Source organism: Wolffia australiana, chromosome 11, assembly GCF_029677425.1.
Source record: "Wolffia australiana isolate 7733 chromosome 11, ASM2967742v1".
NCBI lineage: Eukaryota > Viridiplantae > Streptophyta > Magnoliopsida > Alismatales > Araceae > Wolffia > Wolffia australiana.
In genome coordinates this window covers 5,648,665-5,670,821 of record NC_135845.1, presented here as the reverse complement: position 1 = coordinate 5,670,821, position 22,157 = coordinate 5,648,665, and the positions used below count along the sequence as shown (strand labels likewise).

General features: G+C 36.0%; 1 protein-coding gene across 1 annotated transcript; it reads left to right on the top strand.

The window, feature by feature from the left end:
- Nucleotides 1–17,652: 17,652 nt before the first annotated feature.
- Nucleotides 17,653–18,741, top strand: LOC144709832 (gibberellin-regulated protein 11-like). The gene is made up of 3 exons (XM_078583479.1): nt 17,653–17,818; nt 18,172–18,211; nt 18,395–18,741. The coding sequence occupies exons 1-3, from the start codon at nt 17,753–17,755 to the stop codon at nt 18,574–18,576; spliced, it is 288 nt and encodes a 95-aa protein (XP_078439605.1). The 5' UTR covers nt 17,653–17,752; the 3' UTR covers nt 18,577–18,741.
- The last annotated feature ends 3,416 nt before the right edge of the window (nt 18,742–22,157 follow it).

Here is a 22,157-nt window from a genome sequence, read left to right as displayed (position 1 = left end):
TTATTTGTCATTGAGTATCTATTTTTGGTGTTTTTTTATCTTTTAGCAGTTACAATATTATTTTAGTGTTCTTGTGCATTTTTGTTTTTATTTTCATGTAAGATGCTATCTAAGTTGTATTTATATCGAACCTTGTTTTTTTAATGCACATATTATTGTGTTTGTTTCACTTCATGTAATAAATGTTCTCGTAATCTTGTGTTTGTTTATCTTCATATACTAAATTTTCGATTAAAAGAAACTTGCTTGTTGTTTGTGCTCTTTGTCATTTTCTATAATCTGCTTTTATTTATTCTGTCACGTTTGCTTATGGAGATCCTATCTACATTATAGCTATAGTATGATGGACGAGCAACAGTATTTGGCTGCACTTATCTCTATATGGTAAGATATACATTTGTATATCTTCCTTTGATCCTTGTTGTCTATTTTGTTGTATTTGAGTATTTGTCATTCATTTCTATTTATGATACTTTATATTTTTTTATTTATGTGGTACCATTTTGTTTTTTGTTATTTTTCCATGTCTTTCTAGTCTGGATACTTTTTTGGCATCTCTTTCTACTGAGGATGTTGCTTTTTTTATTATACCATCTAGGTTTCATAATAGAAATATCTTAATTGCTATTCTCATTTATCAAAAATTTAAAGTAAATTTAGTTTTACTACTTACCTACTATCTCTATATTACTCATAATAATAATATAAAAAATAAATTTTGTTATAAAAATATAACTTCTGCCTCTCCCTATCCGTCCTATACTCTTACTACTTTATTCTTACTATTTATCCTCCACCTTCTCACTATGATTACTTGCAACTTATAATGTTAAATTGATAGATATTACATTACATATATGTGTATCACTAGACATATTTGCATGTTATCATACTTAAATGGACATAAATGACTTGCCCTATGATTTTATGATTGTTTAAATTTTTTAGTTTTTTTTACATGGCATTAACCTCAGTGCATTGAAGAATTATTTTTTTCAGGGCATAAAAAACTTGGCTAGAGGTTGTTAAGGGTTTTACTAATTTTTCTAGAAATTTTCCATATTGTTTTATAATTTCCTGACCATTATATAGCCAAGAAATAATTTTTAGGATTAAAGTAATACGTTCTATGATTTATTTAGTATTTTAATATTTTTTAATGAATTTTAAGGCATCCACGTCATTCGCCTGAAAATTTGGGCGAATGATTGGATGCGTTAAAGAAACGCCTTATTGACTCATTATGGCATTGGCATGCGCAATGCCATAATGAGCAAATCATTATCTTGAAAATGACATGGCGCGGGTGGTGAGGAAAAAGGTACATTGTGTTTTTATTTGATTTGGATTTTTTGTGCAATAAATGCACATGGAGAATCACTCTCTGCCTGTATTTATTAATTAAGAATCTTCTGCATAATCGATGAACGTGGAATGGATTAGTCGCATGCATTGGTTGCACGCAGTAATCAATTCTGCACGCATTGGTATAAGAAAACGAAAAACGAGAAGAAAAAAATACCTATTTCTTTTCTTAACTTTTTTATCGAGAATCAGAATAGGCGACGTGGCACTCTCCCAGCCGCTAAAATATATAATCTCTCTCTAATCAAAATGGTAATAATTTTGTTGTTTTCTGTGTACAATGACATGGCAGCGTGCGATCCGAGGGCAGAGAAAACAAGGCAACAAATCATAAAAGGGTATTTTCTATTCACGCGGAGAGCGATAAAAAATCTAATGGCCAGTATTAATCGCTAGTAAAATGGCGATATCTTGAGATCTAGCTGTTTGATAGGTTTGTCTCTCTAATCGCCATTTTAGTACCTCAAAATTTGAGGTAGGTTTATCTTTTCACACTCTATGACCCATATAGTTGGATCTTGAAATAAAGGTCGGGAAGAAGGAGAAAATCACCGAGGAAGCTCTTCCCCAAGAAATTGGCTAGGAAGGGCACATGTGCTGCTTTTGGAGTTAACAGATATTGGTTCAATTATCAAAGTTGTAAGTTTCTTCTTCACTGCTTGAACTTCTTCTTGAATGATTTTAAAACGCCAAGGCATGGGCAAAATGTACATGCCCTTGGAGATGGTTTTTACAGCGATTAGCATTGCAATTTGAATTGATTCTAGATCTGAATCTTAATTCTTGGTTCTACACTGATTTTCATCTCTTTTTGCATCTTGGATCTCTAGCTTAGGGTTGAATTTCATCTTAAATTCAAATTTCCCCAAAATTTTCTACTTTCTAGCTCTAGGTTAGATTGCCTATTTCTCTCTCTATATATCTTAAAATTGATTCTTGGAAAATTCAATTGAACATCTAAAATACCTAAATTCAAAATTTTATCCAAAAATTCACTCATCTTCAAGTCGAATTTTCAAATTCCCAATTTTATTACATAAAAATTGTCTTCATAAATCTTCCTAATTTGAATATTGGAAATCCAAATTAATCTGATATAAGAATCAAAATTGTCCTTTGTAGATTGTCTTGACCCAAAAATACTAGGATCACTATTAAGTTTTTGATTCATTACAAAACAAAATTAAACACAATTAAGGCTTATTAAATGCAAAAAAATTAATTCAATTTTGAATTAATTAATTTGAATTAAGGTAAAAATTCTTACATGTGCCTCCCTGTGGTTCGACCCCTTTCTCATCCGAAACTTTCTATATTTTGAAAAAGGGAATTCTATAAATGTATTACAAAAGCTTAAATCAAAGTGGCATTTCTAAACACCAAATTTAGATTTATCACACTATTTCTGTTATTATTACATAAACCCATCTTTTATCTTATTATATATAGTTAAGTCAACTTATCACAAACGTTACCATCTTATTTTCCTAATCTTTGCTGAAGTGTCATGCGTATAGTTAAACGCCAGTCCATGTGGGGACGACCTTAATCCTACTATACATATTTGAGTGAGTTTTCTATGATAAAAAAATTATTTGATTCAGGAAAAATAAATTTAGAAAGACATAAACAACACACACCTAATTGGCCTCCATATAAGCCAACTGCTCTAAGGGTCTCATGCCACAGTTTTGGATGTTCATCTAGAGAAACAGGAATTGGGGTTGTACACATTTTTTAAAGGCCTTAGGGGAGATTTGTTGGGCATCAATGGTGTTCACTGGCCTTTGGGTTCCTCTTAGGGCCATTGGATTGCCAGTGATGGTACCCCATGGCCAACAACCATTATCTAGACAACAAGCACAAGTATTGAAGGGTTGGAAGGATGGGTTTGCCCCACCACCCCACACCCCCCTCACCTTGGGTCATCTGATCTTCATTGGATGAGTTCAAAGGTTGGCCTTAAGTCACAACTGTAGACCCACTTTCTTTTTGGTGCACCATTGCAAGTGATAACATGCATTTTTAGTACCTTATATGATCATATTTACATGTTTATCTAAATTAAATTACTTAAATTTACATCTTATCAAGCTTAAAATGATTAATTTTTTTTAGAATGCATTTCTGTATTTTGTGCATTTTTGGGATTTTTCTAAAGGAATATAATTTTTTGAGACAGAATGTTTTTTTAAGAATTTTTAAATTTGGAAAGCAATGCTTTTTCTAAGTAGAAATATATATTTCTATGTATTTTTTGGGCTTTATTTTAATTAATATGGATTTTAAAATATTTTTTAGCCCTTTTATTTTTCACCGCCATGTGTGGACATTCAATTTTGTCAAGTGATTGTGATGATTGGCGACAACCAATCATTAACTGATTTGATGATTGGCGTCAGCCAATCATTCCATCACACAATCATGGCTTTGCGATTCACGAAGTTGTGATTGCCATTATAAGTGATAAATCATTTTTCAAATTTCAGAAGTAGGGGGCGACGTGGCCAAATGAAAAAAAGAAGCTATTTTTTTCATAATAACTGCTACGAAGACTGAGGCGCAAAAGATAAAAAATGACTTTTCTGTTTCTCTCTTTTGATTCTGTCGGTGGCGACGTGGCGCGCTCGCGTCCACCTATTTTTTACAAAAAAACCACTACATATCGTGCTGACCCAATGCGCTCTGACGCGCCGCCATGAGAGCCGCGAATCTTCTTCTTTTTTTCTTTGTTTTTCTTTTTCTCTCTATTGTCCTTTTATTATCCTAGGTGCACGTGGCGCAGAATACGATGAGTGGGATGAGGAATATGAAAGGTGCAGAATGTGGAGCGCCATGAGGAATACAGGCACGGAAAATGATGATGATGACAAGGAGAGATAAAATTTAAAGGGCTAAGATTTCTTCAAATTCAAACGACCATAACTTTTGATCTACAACTCCGATTGAGCTGAAATTTTTATCACTGCTTCTTCTTCCCCTCCTATTTCCATCCATACTCTGATATATAAAAAGAGACATGGATAATTGTGAAATTCATCTTGAACTTGCTTCTTACATGTGTAGGCTGATTGAAAGATAGTGAGTTTTGAGATCCATCAAGTGTGTTATTGATGTCCTGGGTGTGTGGGGAGAAGCATTGGAGAAGAGGGGGAGCGTACCGGAACTCGTAAATCGCCGTGATCCTGGCGGAACATAAGCATCTAAAATAAGCCTCTTCGCCTTATGTTGTTTCTTTCCCGACATCATAATTTGCTTAATTGTAGTTTTTCATCGTATGTTCACTCACATTTTACTCATCTATACTCTCTTATCTTGTCTCTATATCCTCTCCATCGTACCACTCCACATCCAACCACTATCCTCATTCATACCATCGTCCATCATCGTATCCGTCACATTCACGTACTCTTTTCTTTAAGTTAAATCAACAGATAAATTACGTATTTTTAATCAATGTCGCTAGCTCATGTCCTCAAATTTTGTCTTCATCTATCCTCTCGTTGATTATCATGGTCATAAGAAATTAATTCCTTAATCATCGTTCCTTGTGGAGACGATCCTTACTCATCATTAAGTATTCTCAAGTACGGTTAAATATATTTTTATTGAATAATCTCAATTACCAACGATGAATTAAACCCCTAAAATTGAGGTTACCACCAGGCAGGTCATCAGCCCTCTTAGCCACATCATTAATGGCTGACCGTCTAGTTGGTATGGCAATGAATCGACCCTACCAAAGGAAATAAAGGTCTAGCAATGAATCAACCATCTGAGCCTCTTTAATAATATTGATCCCCCCTTTAAGTACTAACTGTTAGAAAACCAAATGAAATGAGCTTTATTCTGAGTAATTTCTTAGGAAATAAAGCAAAAAAGTAAAAATTCCCAATTGAAATCCCATCTCTCATCCTTGGTTTCAATCGATCGTACTTACCGCAAAATATAAGTTTTTATGGGAGATTGAGTGTATAATCTACGTAAAAGGTATTCTTATTGATCTAGTCAATAAAAAGATGGAGAGCATAATTAGAGTGATATTCCAGCTAAGCGTCAATGGACCCAACTAAATATCACACATATAACGAATTTATTGCAAAAAATACAAAATAAGTTATTAAGACTCAATAAATTGAACAGTAGTTATAGTTACAGCTATTCCAATCAATTTAAATAATGTCAACAGAATTTTCATGGAAGAAATATTTACCATTTTCTAGATGTAGACATTCAGAGTTAACATTGTCATATTTTCATTTTACTCTCCTATGATGTAAATCCATGTCAATGTAGTACTGCCTATTTCTCTATCAATTTCTCTAAATATTTTTCATTTTCACAGTCAAATTATTACTGATTGTTGTAACACGATGTGACGGGATCAAGCAGATCATGTTACACCATAGGAAGGGATCGATGATTCGTGAAGGGATGAGGTAAAATGATGTGAAAGTTTTAAAACCAATGAGAAGCAGGATGGTAACCCTGTAAATACTGTTCAATTTGTTGAGTCTTAATAAATATTTTTTGTAATCGACATAAGGGATCGAGGCACGACCAAGCTCCCAATGACCCGGATGATCGACTCAAAGGTTGATGGAATGGGAGACAATCACTGCCCGTGAGCATCCCGACCGTCGTCAAGCACAATGTAGATCCGACACCCCAGAATAAATTACTAACTTGAAACTCAGTGGCTAGTCCAATGAGACGTAGGTCTTTGGTAGAGGAGCTGACTAAATCGGCACTAACAAACGTAACAATACTATTTAACGGGAGAGACAATGAGACCTGCTGGTTTGGGCCCGGGTGTTCTTGCCGAATCGTGATCGTCGCTAGAGGACAAGGAAAACCTGGATGTGATTGCCTGTAGGGCCAAGAACAGGGACGATGCCCAGTGTAACTGGCCTTCAGAGAGCTGCGTGTTGAAGTTTCTTGGCCGTTGCACAAGATCTTGAAGACAGAAGAATGGAGAAAAGAAGAGAGAAGAAAAAGGAACAAAGAGAGAAGACACAGAAGAATCGATTAAATCGTTTTATTTCTCGCAAGTCTTTCGTTAACATTGGTTTGTAATTTATACTATAAGTTTAGTAGTTATAGCGTATATAGTTGAGTTGTTATGATCGTAGCCGTTATAACTAGTCATAACGACTATATCGTATCAAATTATAACCGTTGGATCATCGTCAATAATGTGAACCTATCTATATATTTCAATCTATGTTTAATCCTATGCTACGTTTAATCCTAAGACTATGTTTGAACTTATATGAATCCTACAACTATTTCTCTAACGAGTATATAAGGGTACGTGTCCAATTATTACTAGCTAGTTGTTATTAGAAGTCCTATTGGGCCACGTCGACTCTTTGGCTCGGCAAGTAAAACTCCTCCTCTTCACACCCCCCCGCAAGATCATCGCCATTGCAGACGACATTGAGCTTGTACCTGAGAAAAAGAAAATGATTCTTTGCAAGGGGTTTTGTCAGTGAGTCAGCCAACTGATTATTACTGTTGACGAATTGAACTTTTAATAACTTGGCTGCCACTTGTTCACGGACGAAGTGATAATCAATTTCTTTGTGTTTCATTCTAGCATGAAACACAGGATTGACAGCCAAATATGTAGCACCAACATTATCGTACCACAATGTTGGTACGGATTCAGATTTGATTTTGATTTCTTTTAGTAGTGACTGAATCCATAGCATTTCAGTAGTTGCATTTGCAACTGCTTTGTACTCTGCCTCGGTACTTGATCTAGCCACCGTAGGCTGCTTCTTTGAACTCCACAACACCAAATTCTTCCCGATGTAAATTAGATAGTCTCCGGTGGATCTTCGATCTTCTCTATCACCTGCCCAATAAGAGTCACTAAATGCATTGATGTTAGAATCAGAATTTTTATGAATAAGTAATCCATAGAGAATGCTACCTTTGGGATATCTAAGTAAGTGGTTAAGAGCACCCCAGTCATTAGAATCAGGTAGATGCATCTTTTGACATGCTTTGTTCACAGTAAAAGTTATGTCTGGTCTAGTAAGTGTAAGATACTGAAGACCTCCAACAATTTGTCTTTATAAAGTATCACTTGAAGGGTCTCTTTGTTTGTCTTTGTCTGTCGTTGCTGAAGCCAGTGAAATAGGTGTTGATAGTGGCTTGGAATTTTCCATTTTTTATTTCTTAATAATAGACAAAAGATATCTAGATTGAGTAAGAAGAAAACCTTTCTGATGTTGAATTAATTATACTCCAAGAAAATATTTTGCTGGGCCCAAATCACGTATTGCAAATTCTTTATGTAGTTTATGCACAATATCATTAATATTGTTAACCTCTGGAGACATAATCAAAATATCATCGACATATATTAATATAAAAATCGGACTTCCATCAATTTTATAAAACAATGACATATCTGTTTTAGACCCAATAAAGCCAAAAAATTGAAGTGACGAAGACAGTTTATGAAACCAAGCTCTAGGCGACTGCTTTAAGCCATAAATCAATTTTTTAAGTAAACAAACAGAATCAGAGTGTGAAGAATCTTTGAAACCTTGAGGTTGTTCCATATAGATCTTTTCCTCCAGCTCCCCATGTAAAAATGCGTTAGACACGTCTAGTTGATGAACTCTCCGATTCTTACAGTATTATGTTTGACCACAGGACTAAATGTCTTTGTAAAATCAAATCCCTCATGCTGAGTAAATCCCTTAGCCACTAGTCTAGCCTTATAAAGATCTATACTTCCATCTGAGTTGTATTTCAATTTGTAAATCCATTTACACCCAATGACATGAAAGTTTTTATCTCTTGGAACTAAGGTCCAAGTTTTGTTCTGAATGAGGGCATTGTATTCAGCTCTCATCGCTTGCATCCAATTATTATATTTGGATGCTTTGATGTAAGTTGATGGTTCATTGTATTCTAAACTAGATAGTAAGCACATTGGAACAGGGTGTTTGGTTACAGAAAATGCTAAGTGGTTCTTCTCGTGATCATAGGTATCGCTGAGTTTTCTTACCTTAAAAGTTTGTCCTGGCTCAGGTGTATGATCGAGAGTACTAGATAGATCTTGAATAGTAGAATCGATTGATTCCATATTCGATCTGTCTGGAAAGTCGTTTAGCACTAGAGTTGATATATGAACTTCATCTTGTCCATTCTGTGCTAAATTTTGATCAGATATTGTATTGTTATAATCAATGATTGAATTATGTTCAGTGATTGATGATAAAGAATCACTTGTCTTATCTAAACATGGAATATTAGATGCTACTCTTGGACATGGTCCGAGTATCTGGATAGAATTAGATGCAAAAGGAAAAACTTTTTCTTCAAAAATCACATGTTTGAAGAGACATGCATCTGTACCCGTTGTGCATGGAACTGTATCCAAGGAAAACGCATTTCTCTGAATGTTGGTCAAACTTGTGCTGCGCATAAAATCTTGGATATGGATAGCAAAGACATCCAAATATCCTTAAAACAGAATAATCTGGTTTTTCTTTGAATATATTTTCAAAAGGCGACTTGTTTTCAATAACCATGGTTGGCATTCTATTTATGAGGAAGTAGCGGTAACTACAGCCTCATCCCAAAATTTCTTTGGCATCAAAGGTGAATTAAGCAATGCCAAAGCTGTTTCCATAATATGTCTATGTTTTCTTTCGGCAGTTCCATTTTGTTCAGGGGTATGTGGACATGATACCCGATGAACAATCCCTTGTGATTTAAAATTTGAGTTGAGAGACTGATACTCTCCTCCCCAATCTGATTGAAAATATTTTATTTGAGTAGAAAATTGTTTTTCCACTCTTTTTTTAAATTCAATGAACTTAGACATCAATTCATTTTTCCTTTTTAGAAGATATAACCATGCGTATTTGCTATAATCGTCAATAAAAACAACATAGTATGAAAAACCAAAGTTTGAAAGAATGGGTGATGATCCCCAAAAATCTGAATGAATGATCTCAAGATATTTGTTAGAATGATGATGAGTGAGATTAAATGGTAGCTTGTGTGTTTTCGAGATTCTACATGCATCACAAACGAACTGTTTTGAAAGATTTGAAAACGGGAGACCAAATTTGGTTATGACAGTTTGTAAGGTTCGAAATTGTGGATGACCCAATCTGGAATGCCACATCTCAGCTGATGTTTTCTCTCCAACGAATGCTATAGGCTTGTTTGTTGAAGTTTCCAGACAATAGAGGCCATCTTTAATTGTTCCCCGTAGCAGGATGTTGCTGGTGTTCTTGTCCTTGACAAGACAATAAGAAGGATGAAACTCCACAAAAACATCATTATCTGTAGTCAACTTATGCAGTATATTTTTGAGAAATAAATTCTTTTCACAAGTTGAAATTTTTGAAGATCCTAAAGATAAGATTTTCAAACCTGTGCCATTACCAATTTGAAGTTGCTCGTTTCCTTGAAAATTTGTAGAATTGGAGATCAGATTTGTGTCTGCTGTGACGTGATGTGTCGCTCCGCTATTTGGGAACCATGCGCCATTTTCAGAATTCTGAATGATATATGCCTGCAAATTTGTCCGCCAATTCTGTCTGTTTTTTCCTGCACTCTGCTGGCTTCTTGTAAATTCTTGGCACTCCCTTGCTCGGTGACCAAATTGGGAGCAAAGTTGGCATCTTGGAAGGAATGTGTTGGGCATTCCTCTTCCTCTTCCACGATTCTGGTTTGATCCTCTTGAGGGGTAGTAATTTCTTTGTGGATTCTGGCTTGAAGACACACTTGGTGCCTAACTGTTGTTAGCCACAGTACAAAACATGCTGGCGTTTGCCTTTTGCTGACATGAAATGTAAATTTATTGTGATTTGAGGTTAGATACGATATCCTCAAACTTCATATTGTGAAGATGCATTCATGACTAACACAAACTGACTATATTCTGTACCTAGTCCCCGTAAAAATGTGTAATTCCTTGTATCATCATCAATCACAGATCCAATAGCTTCCAAGGATTCAATAATGAATCGAAAATGTCTAACATACTCATCGATAGTCAAGGTACCTTTGGTGATGGTATGAAATTGACAATGAAGATCCATCACTCTTGCCATGCTTCTGCTAGAAACTCTGAAGCAGATTCCAAGCCTCTCTTATAGTCTTAGCACTACTGATGCACGAAATAACAGACTGTGACAATGTTGTGTAAAGGAACCCCAGAACCTTCTGGTCATTCTTCTAACATTGCCAAAAGTCTGGATTCTTGACAACATTTCCTTGTGAATCTTGAACAGATATTGGGGGCGAATCATTTTGAACAAAAAACATCAATTCGTACCGGTTGAGAACTGGAAGTATTGAACTCTTCCATGTTTGATAATTCTCATCGTTGAGCTTCACCAGCACGGTGGCTCCTAGCGGGATGTTCACCGGGACTTGTCCTGTGGTGACGGTGTTCCTCATGAAGATTTGGGAAGCTGAAGTCGTAGCTGTGACGATCATTTCTTCAGCCTTGACGCGGAATGGCTCTGATACCATGTTGAAGTTTCTTGGCCGTTGCACAAGATCTTGAAGACAGAAGAATGGAGAAAAGAAGAGAGAAGAAAAAGGAACAAAGAGAGAAGACACAGAAGAATCGATTAAATCGTTTTATTTCTCGCAAGTCTTTCGTTAACATTGGTTTGTAATTTATACTATAAGTTTAGTAGTTATAGCGTATATAGTTGAGTTGTTATGATCGTAGCCGTTATAACTAGTCATAACGACTATATCGTATCAAATTATAACCGTTGGATCATCGTCAATAATGTGAACCTATCTATATATTTCAATCTATGTTTAATCCTATGCTACGTTTAATCCTAAGACTATGTTTGAACTTATATGAATCCTACAACTATTTCTCTAACGAGTATATAAGGGTACGTGTCCAATTATTACTAGCTAGTTGTTATTAGAAGTCCTATTGGGCCACGTCGACTCTTTGGCTCGGCAAGTAAAACTCCTCTTCACACTGCGCACAGGGTGGTGATGGCCGTGGAAGATGCAACAGGGTGGCTCTTAGGCCAGTACGGATGGCGAGCACACGGTAGGCATCACTACCGAGTCAATGCGTGCAGGTAGCGTTGGTTGTGCCAAGAAGGAACAACTGCGTGGTGGGTCACTACCGAGTGGTGGCGCGGTAGGGAAAAGGTTTTGCGCCTGGAGAAGCAATGACCACTAAGACCGCGACTGATGGAGTGATGGTTGAGACTGAGAGGCGTGCGTGAAGGGTCCTTGTGGTGCAACTATAGCAGGGGAATGCCACGATAGAATCCGCGGTTGGCAGGCTGATGACCACGGGACACAAACGACAACGTGCAGTAGCGTGGTTGGGCCTGGCGGCGCGGAGAGGCTGTTACGGTGCAACGACAGTACTGGTTGGCAATGGTGACCGAGAACGCCCTTCCCTGGGGTAACCTACAGAAAGAAGAAAGTGAAATGCTTCTCCATGGAGGAGAATAGTGGAGACCCTTAGTGCAATACAATGGCAATTTCTTCCAAGAATCTCCAATCTTCATGCGATAATCCCACCCCCATTATATAGTAGGCTGGGGGTTTGGGGGGGGGGGGGGAATGGTTGCCATAATGGGCTTTCTTAGGGGAGATGTACAACAAGGACTCCCCCCTAAGAGTCTTAACAAAAAAAAAACACTCACAAAACAAACAAAATGATGATCATGGGGGAGGCCCGTACACATAGAGGGGAGCCTCCCTATAGTCAAAGGAAATGGCGCATGCACAAAATAAAATGACGATCCACAAAATAAATTATGATATGAAGCTGTCATCAATCCCGATATCAGAAATTTGGGTTCCTTGCATCGGCTCGAGCTCTAGGACGCGGCTGTTGACGAGTATGGGCTTGATCTTCCGGATGGTCCTCCATCACTGATATACATGGAATAAATTAGGTCATGTATATCACATAGACATTTTATGTGTATTTCCAATAAATATATGATATTTGTTAATGTAACTCATATTACTACTGTACATAAAATGAAATCCATCCGCCAATTTTTATCACAGAAAAAATTATTCCAAATTAATTATGTTGAAGAACTTCCCCTTTTGAAACTTTAAGAGCTAAAAAAAAATATCTAGAAATGAGTTTTCCAAATGTAGGACCATTTTCAATTTTGTGACCCAAATGTGAGTCGAACCTTTGGCCTGCTAGGTTGAGTATTTGATCATGTGTCCTGAGCTCCTATTATCTTTGAACCACTTTAAATTTGACAAGAGTTGACATGAAACTAGTTTTATTAACGGGAGAAACTATTTCATCTAAATACCAAGACAACATGCAAATGAAATCATAAGTGGTAATCATAGATAACATGCAACTTTAAATAGTATCTCCATGTATCTTATATGTTTATTTTCATTAAATAAACACAAATGCAAATTATTTAACGTTAAAATGGTTTATTACATTGATAGAATAAGTTATATTTTCCCAGTTTTCTGGTATTTTTTTACACAATTTTCCAACATCAAATTCATAAATATAAAATTTCTGAGTCATTATATAATTTTTTATTATTTTATAATAGTTTAATTGGTTTATTTTATTTTTATAATGATATTTTTATTTTCTAAATTCTGGTAATTCTTTTAAATGTATGATATTAAATTAATAAAAAATAAGTTTCATAAGTCAGAATGCATAGGTTTAGATTTATTTAAATAATTTTAGCACCTAATTAAATTTTTAGAATGTCATTTGTGTCTCAATGTTAATGGCTTCAGGATCAGCCTTACTTATCATTTGAATGGGACTAGACAATGTTATTCTTTCTCCAAGTATCAATCAGTAGGAATATATATAATAGATTTTTAAAGACAACTGATCACATAATTATGATATCATCATGATTCACTAAGCTATTGGATGCATTCATAGGCTTCAACGATAATCATTGCTAGTGCATTATAATTAATATATCATATATATGAATATTGAGTGAGATGTGGAATGTGCTATTAACATAGACACTACTTACATTCCAATAGTATCCTTACTACCCCACACCAAAAACCATGAACTGGGTTGTAAGGTCAACTTTATGTTACAAATGGTATATACATTGATAATGATCTTGAAAAGGCTATAAAAAAATGCATTATCTGATCTTTAAAATTGATGAATGGAACAAATAAATTGGAATAATATTTATTTCTATTCTCACTCCATGATACATGCACAAAATAGGCAAAAACTAATCCCGAGGCATGAATTTTCTGTATGTAAGAACATCAACGTACTCATAAACATAAAAATAGACTTCATAATACATCAATAATTTATTATTTTTAATTTTTTTGTAAAAAATGTGGTTTATATAAGACCGATTACTTCTTTCCTGATGTCAACACATGCAAAGTTTGGTTCTGAAGAAAAGGTGGTGCAAAACTACAAAAAAATGTCTCTTGATTTGTTTTAAAATTTTGTATTGATGAGGAGAGGAAGGGTGTTCTTTAAATGTTGTTGTCAGAGATTTAGAGAGACAACAAAGTGTACTTTATAAAAAAGAGAGATGGAAAATTAGTATAATTATACTTGATGAAGGACATATATATTAGACAAAGCGTATGATGATTGGAACCTTTCATGTTTTATTTTTTCTTGAATCATCGTTAAATATGAGTTTCACATTCCATTCTAAAAATTCATGTCTAGAGGTTCTCCATTTTTTCAGCTTGAGATGACCTATTCACGGAAAAAATGGCAGAATATTTGATTCCATGCAAGATGACATCAATTATCTAAAAGTGTTGGTTTCAATTTTAAATTTATGCTTGATTTTTATTTATTCTGCTGTATGAGTCGTGTCTCAAGTCTTTAATTGTGTCTGAACCTAGAATACAAGAGGGAAGAACACTAAATGAATAGGAAGGATTGGTTTTGTCAAATGAAGATTTTGTTGAGATAGTCGTCCATATACTTTTGATAATCTCAATTTTAGGTGTTTTAAAGTCGTCGTTGGTAATTGAGATTATTCAATAAAAATATATTTTACCATATTTAAGAATACTTAGTTATTGATGAGTACGGGTCATCTCCATAGGGGACGATGATTAAGGAATTAATTTCCTATCATAGTGATGATTAACCAGAGAAGAGATGAAGATGACATTAGAGGATATGAGCTAATGATATCAAGTAAAAGGATGTAAGTTATATGCTAATTTTAATCACAAGTAAACCTGAAGAATATGATGATGGTCGAGAGTGTGAATGATGATAGTGGCTGAATGTGGAATGGTGTGATGGAGAGGATAGAGAGACAAGATAATGGGGATGTAAGTAAGTGAAATGATAAATGAAAGGATGATAACAAACTATGATTACGATAACGATGATGTCAGGAGAGGAACAACGTAAGGCGAGGACACTTACCTTGGATTCTTATGTTTTGCCAGGATCATAGCAATTTAGGAGTGCTGTAAGCTCCCCCTCTTCTCTAATGCTTCTTTCCTCCCACCCAAGACACCAAGAAGACACTTGATGGATGTCATAACTCACTATCTTTCAATCAGCCAAACATGTAAGAAGCAAGTTCAAGATGAATTTCAGAGTGATACATGCCTCTATTTATATATCAGAGGATGGATGGAAAGACGAGGGGAAGACGAAGCAGTGCAAAAATTTTCAGCTCAATCGGAGTTGTAGATCAAAAGTTATGGTCATTTGTAGTTGAGCCGATCCTAGCCTTTGATTTCCTTCTCTCTCCTCATCAGCATCCTTGTTTTCCATTTCTATTAAACAGTCAATTTGGTTCAGATTCTGTGCCCTTTCGCCTTCCGTGCATGTGCTTTTTATAGTCTACGTGTACGTGAAAAAGGACAAAGAAAGACAAAGAAAAAAATGACAAAGGACTCTTTCTCAAGGTTGACGTGGCGGTGCGTCAGTGCGCGCCACGTCACCTCTCTTTCTTTTTATTTATTTTTTATCTCTTCAGCAACGGCTCTTCAGTAACGGATTTGAGCACGCCATGTCTACACGTCGGGGGCCAGGTGTACACATGGTGCCCCATTGTGCAGCCATGTGTCTGCTGCCTATTTCAAAGAAGGAAAAAACAAAAGTCTTTTTTTTGTCTTTTGCGTCTCGGTCCACGCGGCATTTATTGAGAAAAAATTTGATCCTTTTTTTGATTGGGCCATGTCACCCTGCGCCATGTGTCCCCATTAAAAATTTATTTTAATTAAAATAAATCCCAAAAATACATATAGATATATATTTCAACTTAGAAAATTCATTTCATTCCAAACATAATGTCAAAAAATTCCAGAAAAATCAATTCTGTCTCAAAAATTAAATTCTCTTAGAATTTATTGCTATGCAATTCCCAAAAAATGCACACAAATGTAGAAAATTTAGAAAATCATTCTTATAAAAGATTTAATCATTGTATGCTTGATACCATGCAAATATGAGTGATTTAATGCAAATAGACATGTAAATATGATCATATTAAAGTACTAAATATGCATGTTATCAACTTTACTGATAGGTGTCACTGTGTATCCTTTCGGGCATGATACATACCTATTTGAGTTATAAATACATCTTGGACCTATGCATTCGGTCTTTCGTGTGCCACATAATTTAATGAGCCATAGTTTCTACACTACGCTGATCACGTGACATGAAGCAAAATAATTGTCATCACGTATTCATAGAGACAAGAAGTATTGGAAAGTTTGGATGAGTATGAAAATAATCTACATTCCAAATTTATTCAAACCATTTTCTGTAAGTATATACTGATAGTATTCTATCCATATTTTAAATTTTAAATACCTATATATGTAATTATTTTACTAAAATCCTCTTTCTTCAGTTGCTATACCATAATGTATCCAACAACACTTGTATTTCTACATTCATACTCAGTATACATTTATATCGATAAGTTAAAACATTATGGTAATTATCTATGTATATAAGGAGCAAGGGGAAACTCAGCAGTATGGAATCATGAAATTGTAACATGGTCCAAAAGGTAGACCTTTTATCCAATTAAATAGTAAATCAACTTGAAATAACATTATAATAATTTTGATGTAACTGTAAATTACAAATTACCCATTTCAATCCAACAAGAAGGCTGCAAATCGTTGGAGGGGTTGATAAATAGTTATAGTTACATGCAAAGGCCATTTATTTCATTCCTTCAACTATAACCCTTTCTATTAGTATCCTAAAAGATGTAGCTTTAAAAAGGTTGCTCAACATGTGTGCAACTTGACTCTGAGATTGTACTATAATTTTAAATTTCTAGGAAAATTGTCCCATAATGATGAATAATATGAATAAATGCTAAAGGGTACTAAACAACTCTCTGGTGGTTCACAAGTTGAACCTGCACCATTGGAAACTGCGGCACCACTTCTAGAGGAGATGACAGGGTCATGACCCGGTCGTTGTAAACCACAGATCAGTGATCCATTTTTAAAAAAATATTGGGATTATTGCAGAATTTCTTAAGTTGTACTTGTTTTCTCTCAACTGGAAGACCTATAATAGATCATTTAGTGATTTTTGGAATTGAGTTCCATGGAACTTGTTTTGTCACTTAACTTTCCACAATCGTGAACAGATTTTCGGGAAATTCACTACGCTATAGGATTTATCTGAAAAAGGATTTGAAAACTGTAGTTTTATTACTCCCCATAATTGATTAAAATATGGGTTTGAGCGACCAATGACAGTGCCTTCTGAGAAGAATGCTTAAATTTTAACGGATGCTTAAATCTTAAATTTGTCCAATCCACAATTCCAATAATCCGCTTGAACTTTCAACGTGACAACCTGTTACGATCGCATCCGGCTTGTCAGCTATAGGCTACAGTTGTGTTTTCTTATTCAGTTCGCTCATAAAAAATAAGGAAAAACTGCAGTCGAGAAAAATAAAAACATCCTAAAAACAGAAAAAGAGAGTCTTATATAACAAGCATGATGTATTCAGCTCTGTCCTGACGCCAACAGTCTCGGCCTTCACCAGCTGGAGCCAACTGGGCACACAATCGCCTCGAAACCACGGACATTACTGTTCTATAGAACAGCCACGTCGAAAAACAACGACGTAGCAACCTTCGATTTATCCTTGTATGGGGATCAAAACCTATAGTTCGATCTTCTTCAATACGACCGATATTCGATCTTCTGGAAAGTTTATAGGTCAGCCGTGGAGTATTGCTGGCAACAGCACGGCAGCAGCGACTACTCCTACACAGTTATCTCTCTCGTATAAATAACTCTCGGAGGGGGTTCTCTCTTTGCCCATCTATCTCTCTCTATTCTTACCAGTTTCAGAAAAGAGTTTTCTCTCTCAAGGCAACATCATCAGTCACCCTCGCTTCTGCCATGGCTCCCTCCAGAGTTTTCCTCCTCTGTCTGTTCTTCTCTCTCCTCGCTTCTCCTCTCGTGATGGTAAGCATCCAAACCCATGACACCAAAATAGTCTGACGACCGAAGAGAGAGGATGTACATCTAGTTAGATAGATAGATAGATAGACAAAGAGAGAGAGATAAATAGTAGAAGGATTGATGGTTATCCATTCCGTAGTTAATGTTTCAATTGGTGATGTGTGTGAGAGAGAGAAAGAGAGAATAGGAGAATTTATGGTTAGTTATTCCATAATGTGATATTGCACGAACGGTGTGCTTTTATGATAGATAACTGTTTGAAGGCACTAAAAGTAAAGAAAGAAAAGCAACATAATATTTCCTATTTGCTGGGAAACCTACCAAACGGAGGTATTTAATGTGCCCCCCTCTTTCAGGCAGTGGAAATGCAAATTGGGAGCAGCGCCATGAAAATTGGTAATAACATGGCTTCTTTTCTCTTCTTCTAATCCATCCTTACCCATTTTCAATTATCCTTATAAATGGGAATGTCCCACTCACAAACTGAATGATTTTTCTTCTTCTTAGGGTTTACTTTCTAATTTTTACAAAATAAAAAAAAAAAAATTAATTTTGATTTTTTTTTCCTTTGAATTGAAGACTGTGGGAGTGCCTGCAATGGGAGGTGCAAGCTGTCGTCAAGGCCCAACTTGTGCAAGAGGGCGTGTGGGACTTGCTGCAGCCGATGCAACTGCGTGCCACCAGGCACTGCTGGCAACAAAGAAGTCTGCCCTTGCTACGCTCGCTTGACGACACGCGGCGGCGTGCCAAAGTGCCCTTGAATATTTTTCATTCAGCCCTGAAAAAATAACTCTTTCTCTCTCTTGCACCGGAAGATAGACTCGCTCTGTCTCTGTGGTGCTTGTATGAGCAAGACTGCCAGGTTTTTTCTGCATAACGAAATGTGCATCTGAGTTTTTGAAGAACAAATGATACAAATATTGGAACCTTGCTCTCTCACATCAGCAACTCATACAGAGAAGGGAAGCACAAGCACTCACTCTCTTGATCTCACACAGAAAAAAAAAAGATTTAAGTTTTCACTTTCTTGATCTCACAGAGAGAAAGAAAGATTAAGCTCTCTCTCTCTCTCTCTCTCTCTCTCTCTCTCTCTCTCTCTCTCTCTCTCTCTCTCTCAAAGAAACAAGAAGAAAAAACACTCTGAGAGAATAAGGAACCAGTTGACGCACACATCATACTACAACAAATGAATTCAGAAACATTTATAGGCTTTCTCCCATAACTGCCTATAGACTCAAATTCAGCATGACCACACACCTGTCCAAGGGCTTGGTCCTCCAAGACACCCAGTCTTGTGCTCCTAAAATTCAGCTCATGCCTCCACATCTTCCTATAGACTAGCGATCCCTGCTGACTTACCTTATTCCATGACCTATTCAAACATCAACTCCTAAAATAACTGAGTCACAATTAACTCTCCAACAACAAAATTGTCAGATGTCTTACTATATTGGGCTCAACATTGTGGGATAATGTGTTTCGGACTTGTCGGCATTTGGGATCAAGAAAAAAGAAAAATATTTGACTCTTTATGTACTGAACTTCCAATGCCCCACCATGGACTGCAATTGTGCAAATGACTATTTGTTCCTTATCATGTTTCCCCGACCCTAATCTGAGAAGAATTTTTTTGTGAACCAGTTTAACATTGAATACATATGCCAAGTTACTTGCATCATTTTACGTCTTTTTGCACAAGAACCTTCTCTAAATCATATGCCAAGTGATGCCTCTCTCGATATCTATCGCCTCGCTCGTTGTCTCTCTCTATATCTCTGTCTCCGTTTGTGTCTTTTTCTCTCTCTTTGTCGCTGTATTTCTCTCTCTATGTCTCTATCTCCTTCTGTCTTTCTCTCTCTGTCGTTGTCTTTGTATCTCTCTCTCTCTGTGTCTCTATCTTCGTCGGTGTCTCTCTCTTTCTTGTTGTCTTTGTATCTCTCACTCTGTGTCTCTATCTTGTCTGTGCATCTCTCTCTTTCTTGTTGTCTTTCTATCTCTCTTTCTCTGTGTCTCTATCTCCGTCTGCGTCTCTCTCTCTCTCTCTTTGTCTTTGTATCTCTCTTTCTCTGTGTCTCTATCTACGTCTGCCTGTCTGTCTGTCTTTCTCTCTCTCTCTCCGTGTCTATCTCCGTTTGTGCCTCTCTCTCTCTCTGTCTATGTATCTCTCTCTGTGTTTCTATCTCCATCTGTGTTTTTCTCTCTCTGTGTCTCTATCTATCTCCTCTCTCTTTCTGTATCCGTCAATGTTTTCTCTCTCTGTCCCCTTCCCACTCTGTGTCTACCATTTTACAAGTAACGAGTACTTAAAAAAAGTTATCAGTTTGTAAAGGCATGGGACAGGTAAAGCTTCTATTCACGGTTGTATTTTTCGTTTTCCACCAACTCATGGAACAGTTGGTTTTATAAAATATGGGCCAGTTAATTGGGGATTGAACAGAGCTTGAATAACTCCTGCAAATTGCTGTTGGTAGCTGTACGTATGACTCAATGTTTACTACTAAGTTAGATAGTGTGGGATAACAATGCTTCGGGATAAAAATATCACAGGTTTATTATCTCATTTTGTTGGGTATACCAGTGAAAGCAACGATTACAGGTTGCGCAATGCCAACTGAAAGAAATATTTATAAGATATCTGATTTTTTCTGAAGGGATCTGGTGGGAATGGGATGAGAACTTAGCGAAGTTAAAGGTACTTGAAGACGATAAATAAAAACCCAAGTTGCTCCAAGTTGGTAAAAATGACAAATATTCCAGCGAAAAAGATGGAAGATCACATGAAACTCTCGTTCTCAACTTCTCCAATGGGATGTGGCGATTTACTTCTCACTTTGTTCATTCTCTCTTAAAATCTCAAATCATCCCTCTTGGCTTTCAATAATGAACCCGACAGACTGTTCTAGAGCTGAATCAATATTAGCCAACATTAGTTGGGAACAAAATACACTGTGGAATACAACACGAGGGAGGGGAAACTTAGATTGTAAAACCCCCCGCTCCTAGGTTTCATGACTTACTTTAGAGGCCTAGCATTGTTATTTGAACATAATGAGCAACTATTAATTTCTACTGTGATGAAGCCCTCATAAATAGGACTTTTTGACTTCATCTCGGGCCTTCTTGTACTGAATTGGACTGATTTTCTCTCCATTTGCATCCAAATTTACCTATTCAATTTACCAAAGTCATGTGTTTTAAATAAGTTCCAAAGAAATGTGGGAATCCAGAGTAACTCATGATATTTAGTCTCTTAAATCAATAAATTGAAAAATTCAGATAGTAACTCATGATATTCATACTTTGGTAACAAGATATGAATAGTATGTATGTGTAAATTAATATGAATGATGAGGTCTAGAGTAAAAACACACAATTATAAATGTTGATTTGATCTTATTGTCCAGCAATCATGTTACAGTTGCTAGTGGCGGTGAGCTGTGATAGTCTACGATTGGACCTTGTGGCCCACTTACAACCTAAAAGAATGTAGCTACATCAAATCATGGTGCAATTTTTGTCCTTCCAGTTTATAAAAGACAGTTCACTAAGTTTACATGCATCATAAAGACTTTGATTGGGCTGTGACGGACAATGAGGCTGTCCCGTGTGGCTTAAAGCTTAAATATCTGAATATAAATACACTTAATGCACCATTTTATGCTCAAGCAATGTAATGAGATTAAATTCTTAAGTTCCTAAATTAATAAATATAATGCATGATCATCTAGTGTCTTAGAATGATTTAGGTTCTGGATGGATATTATTATTATGTAATTAAGATGTTATTACTGAAATGGTACTACTGGGAGTTTCTAGGATGGAAATCATACACAAATTTCCAGGTCCTATCTAAAAAAACTATGTTTTGCCTAATATGATTTGAGGATCTAGTTCAGGTTTGGTGTGGCAGCAGACCAGCGTGATATGTTTTTTCTCTTTGGGACATGCTGTTAATGGGGTATCATGGACATTGTGCAAGCTGTGGCTATGGTGTTTTGTGCTGGCAATACATTTGTGTTTTAAGTCTCACTCACATCCATGACTAATGGAACCCCAGAAGTTCATTACCAATCAGAAGTAAGATAACACAACCAAACACATTCGTGTTTTCCCACTATCTACTGCAATCATCACATCTAGAAATCAAGATTAAGCAAAGAATAGGGTTGAATCTGCTTGCCAATTCATTCTGCATATAACATTGATGCTGATGAAGCTGACATGCAACAAGTTTATGGTATGGGAAAATACCATAACGTTTATCCTGGATTTTCATTCCAAGATATATTTCATTTAGGAAAATATCATTTCAAAATAAATATTACAGATTAAAGTGAATGAA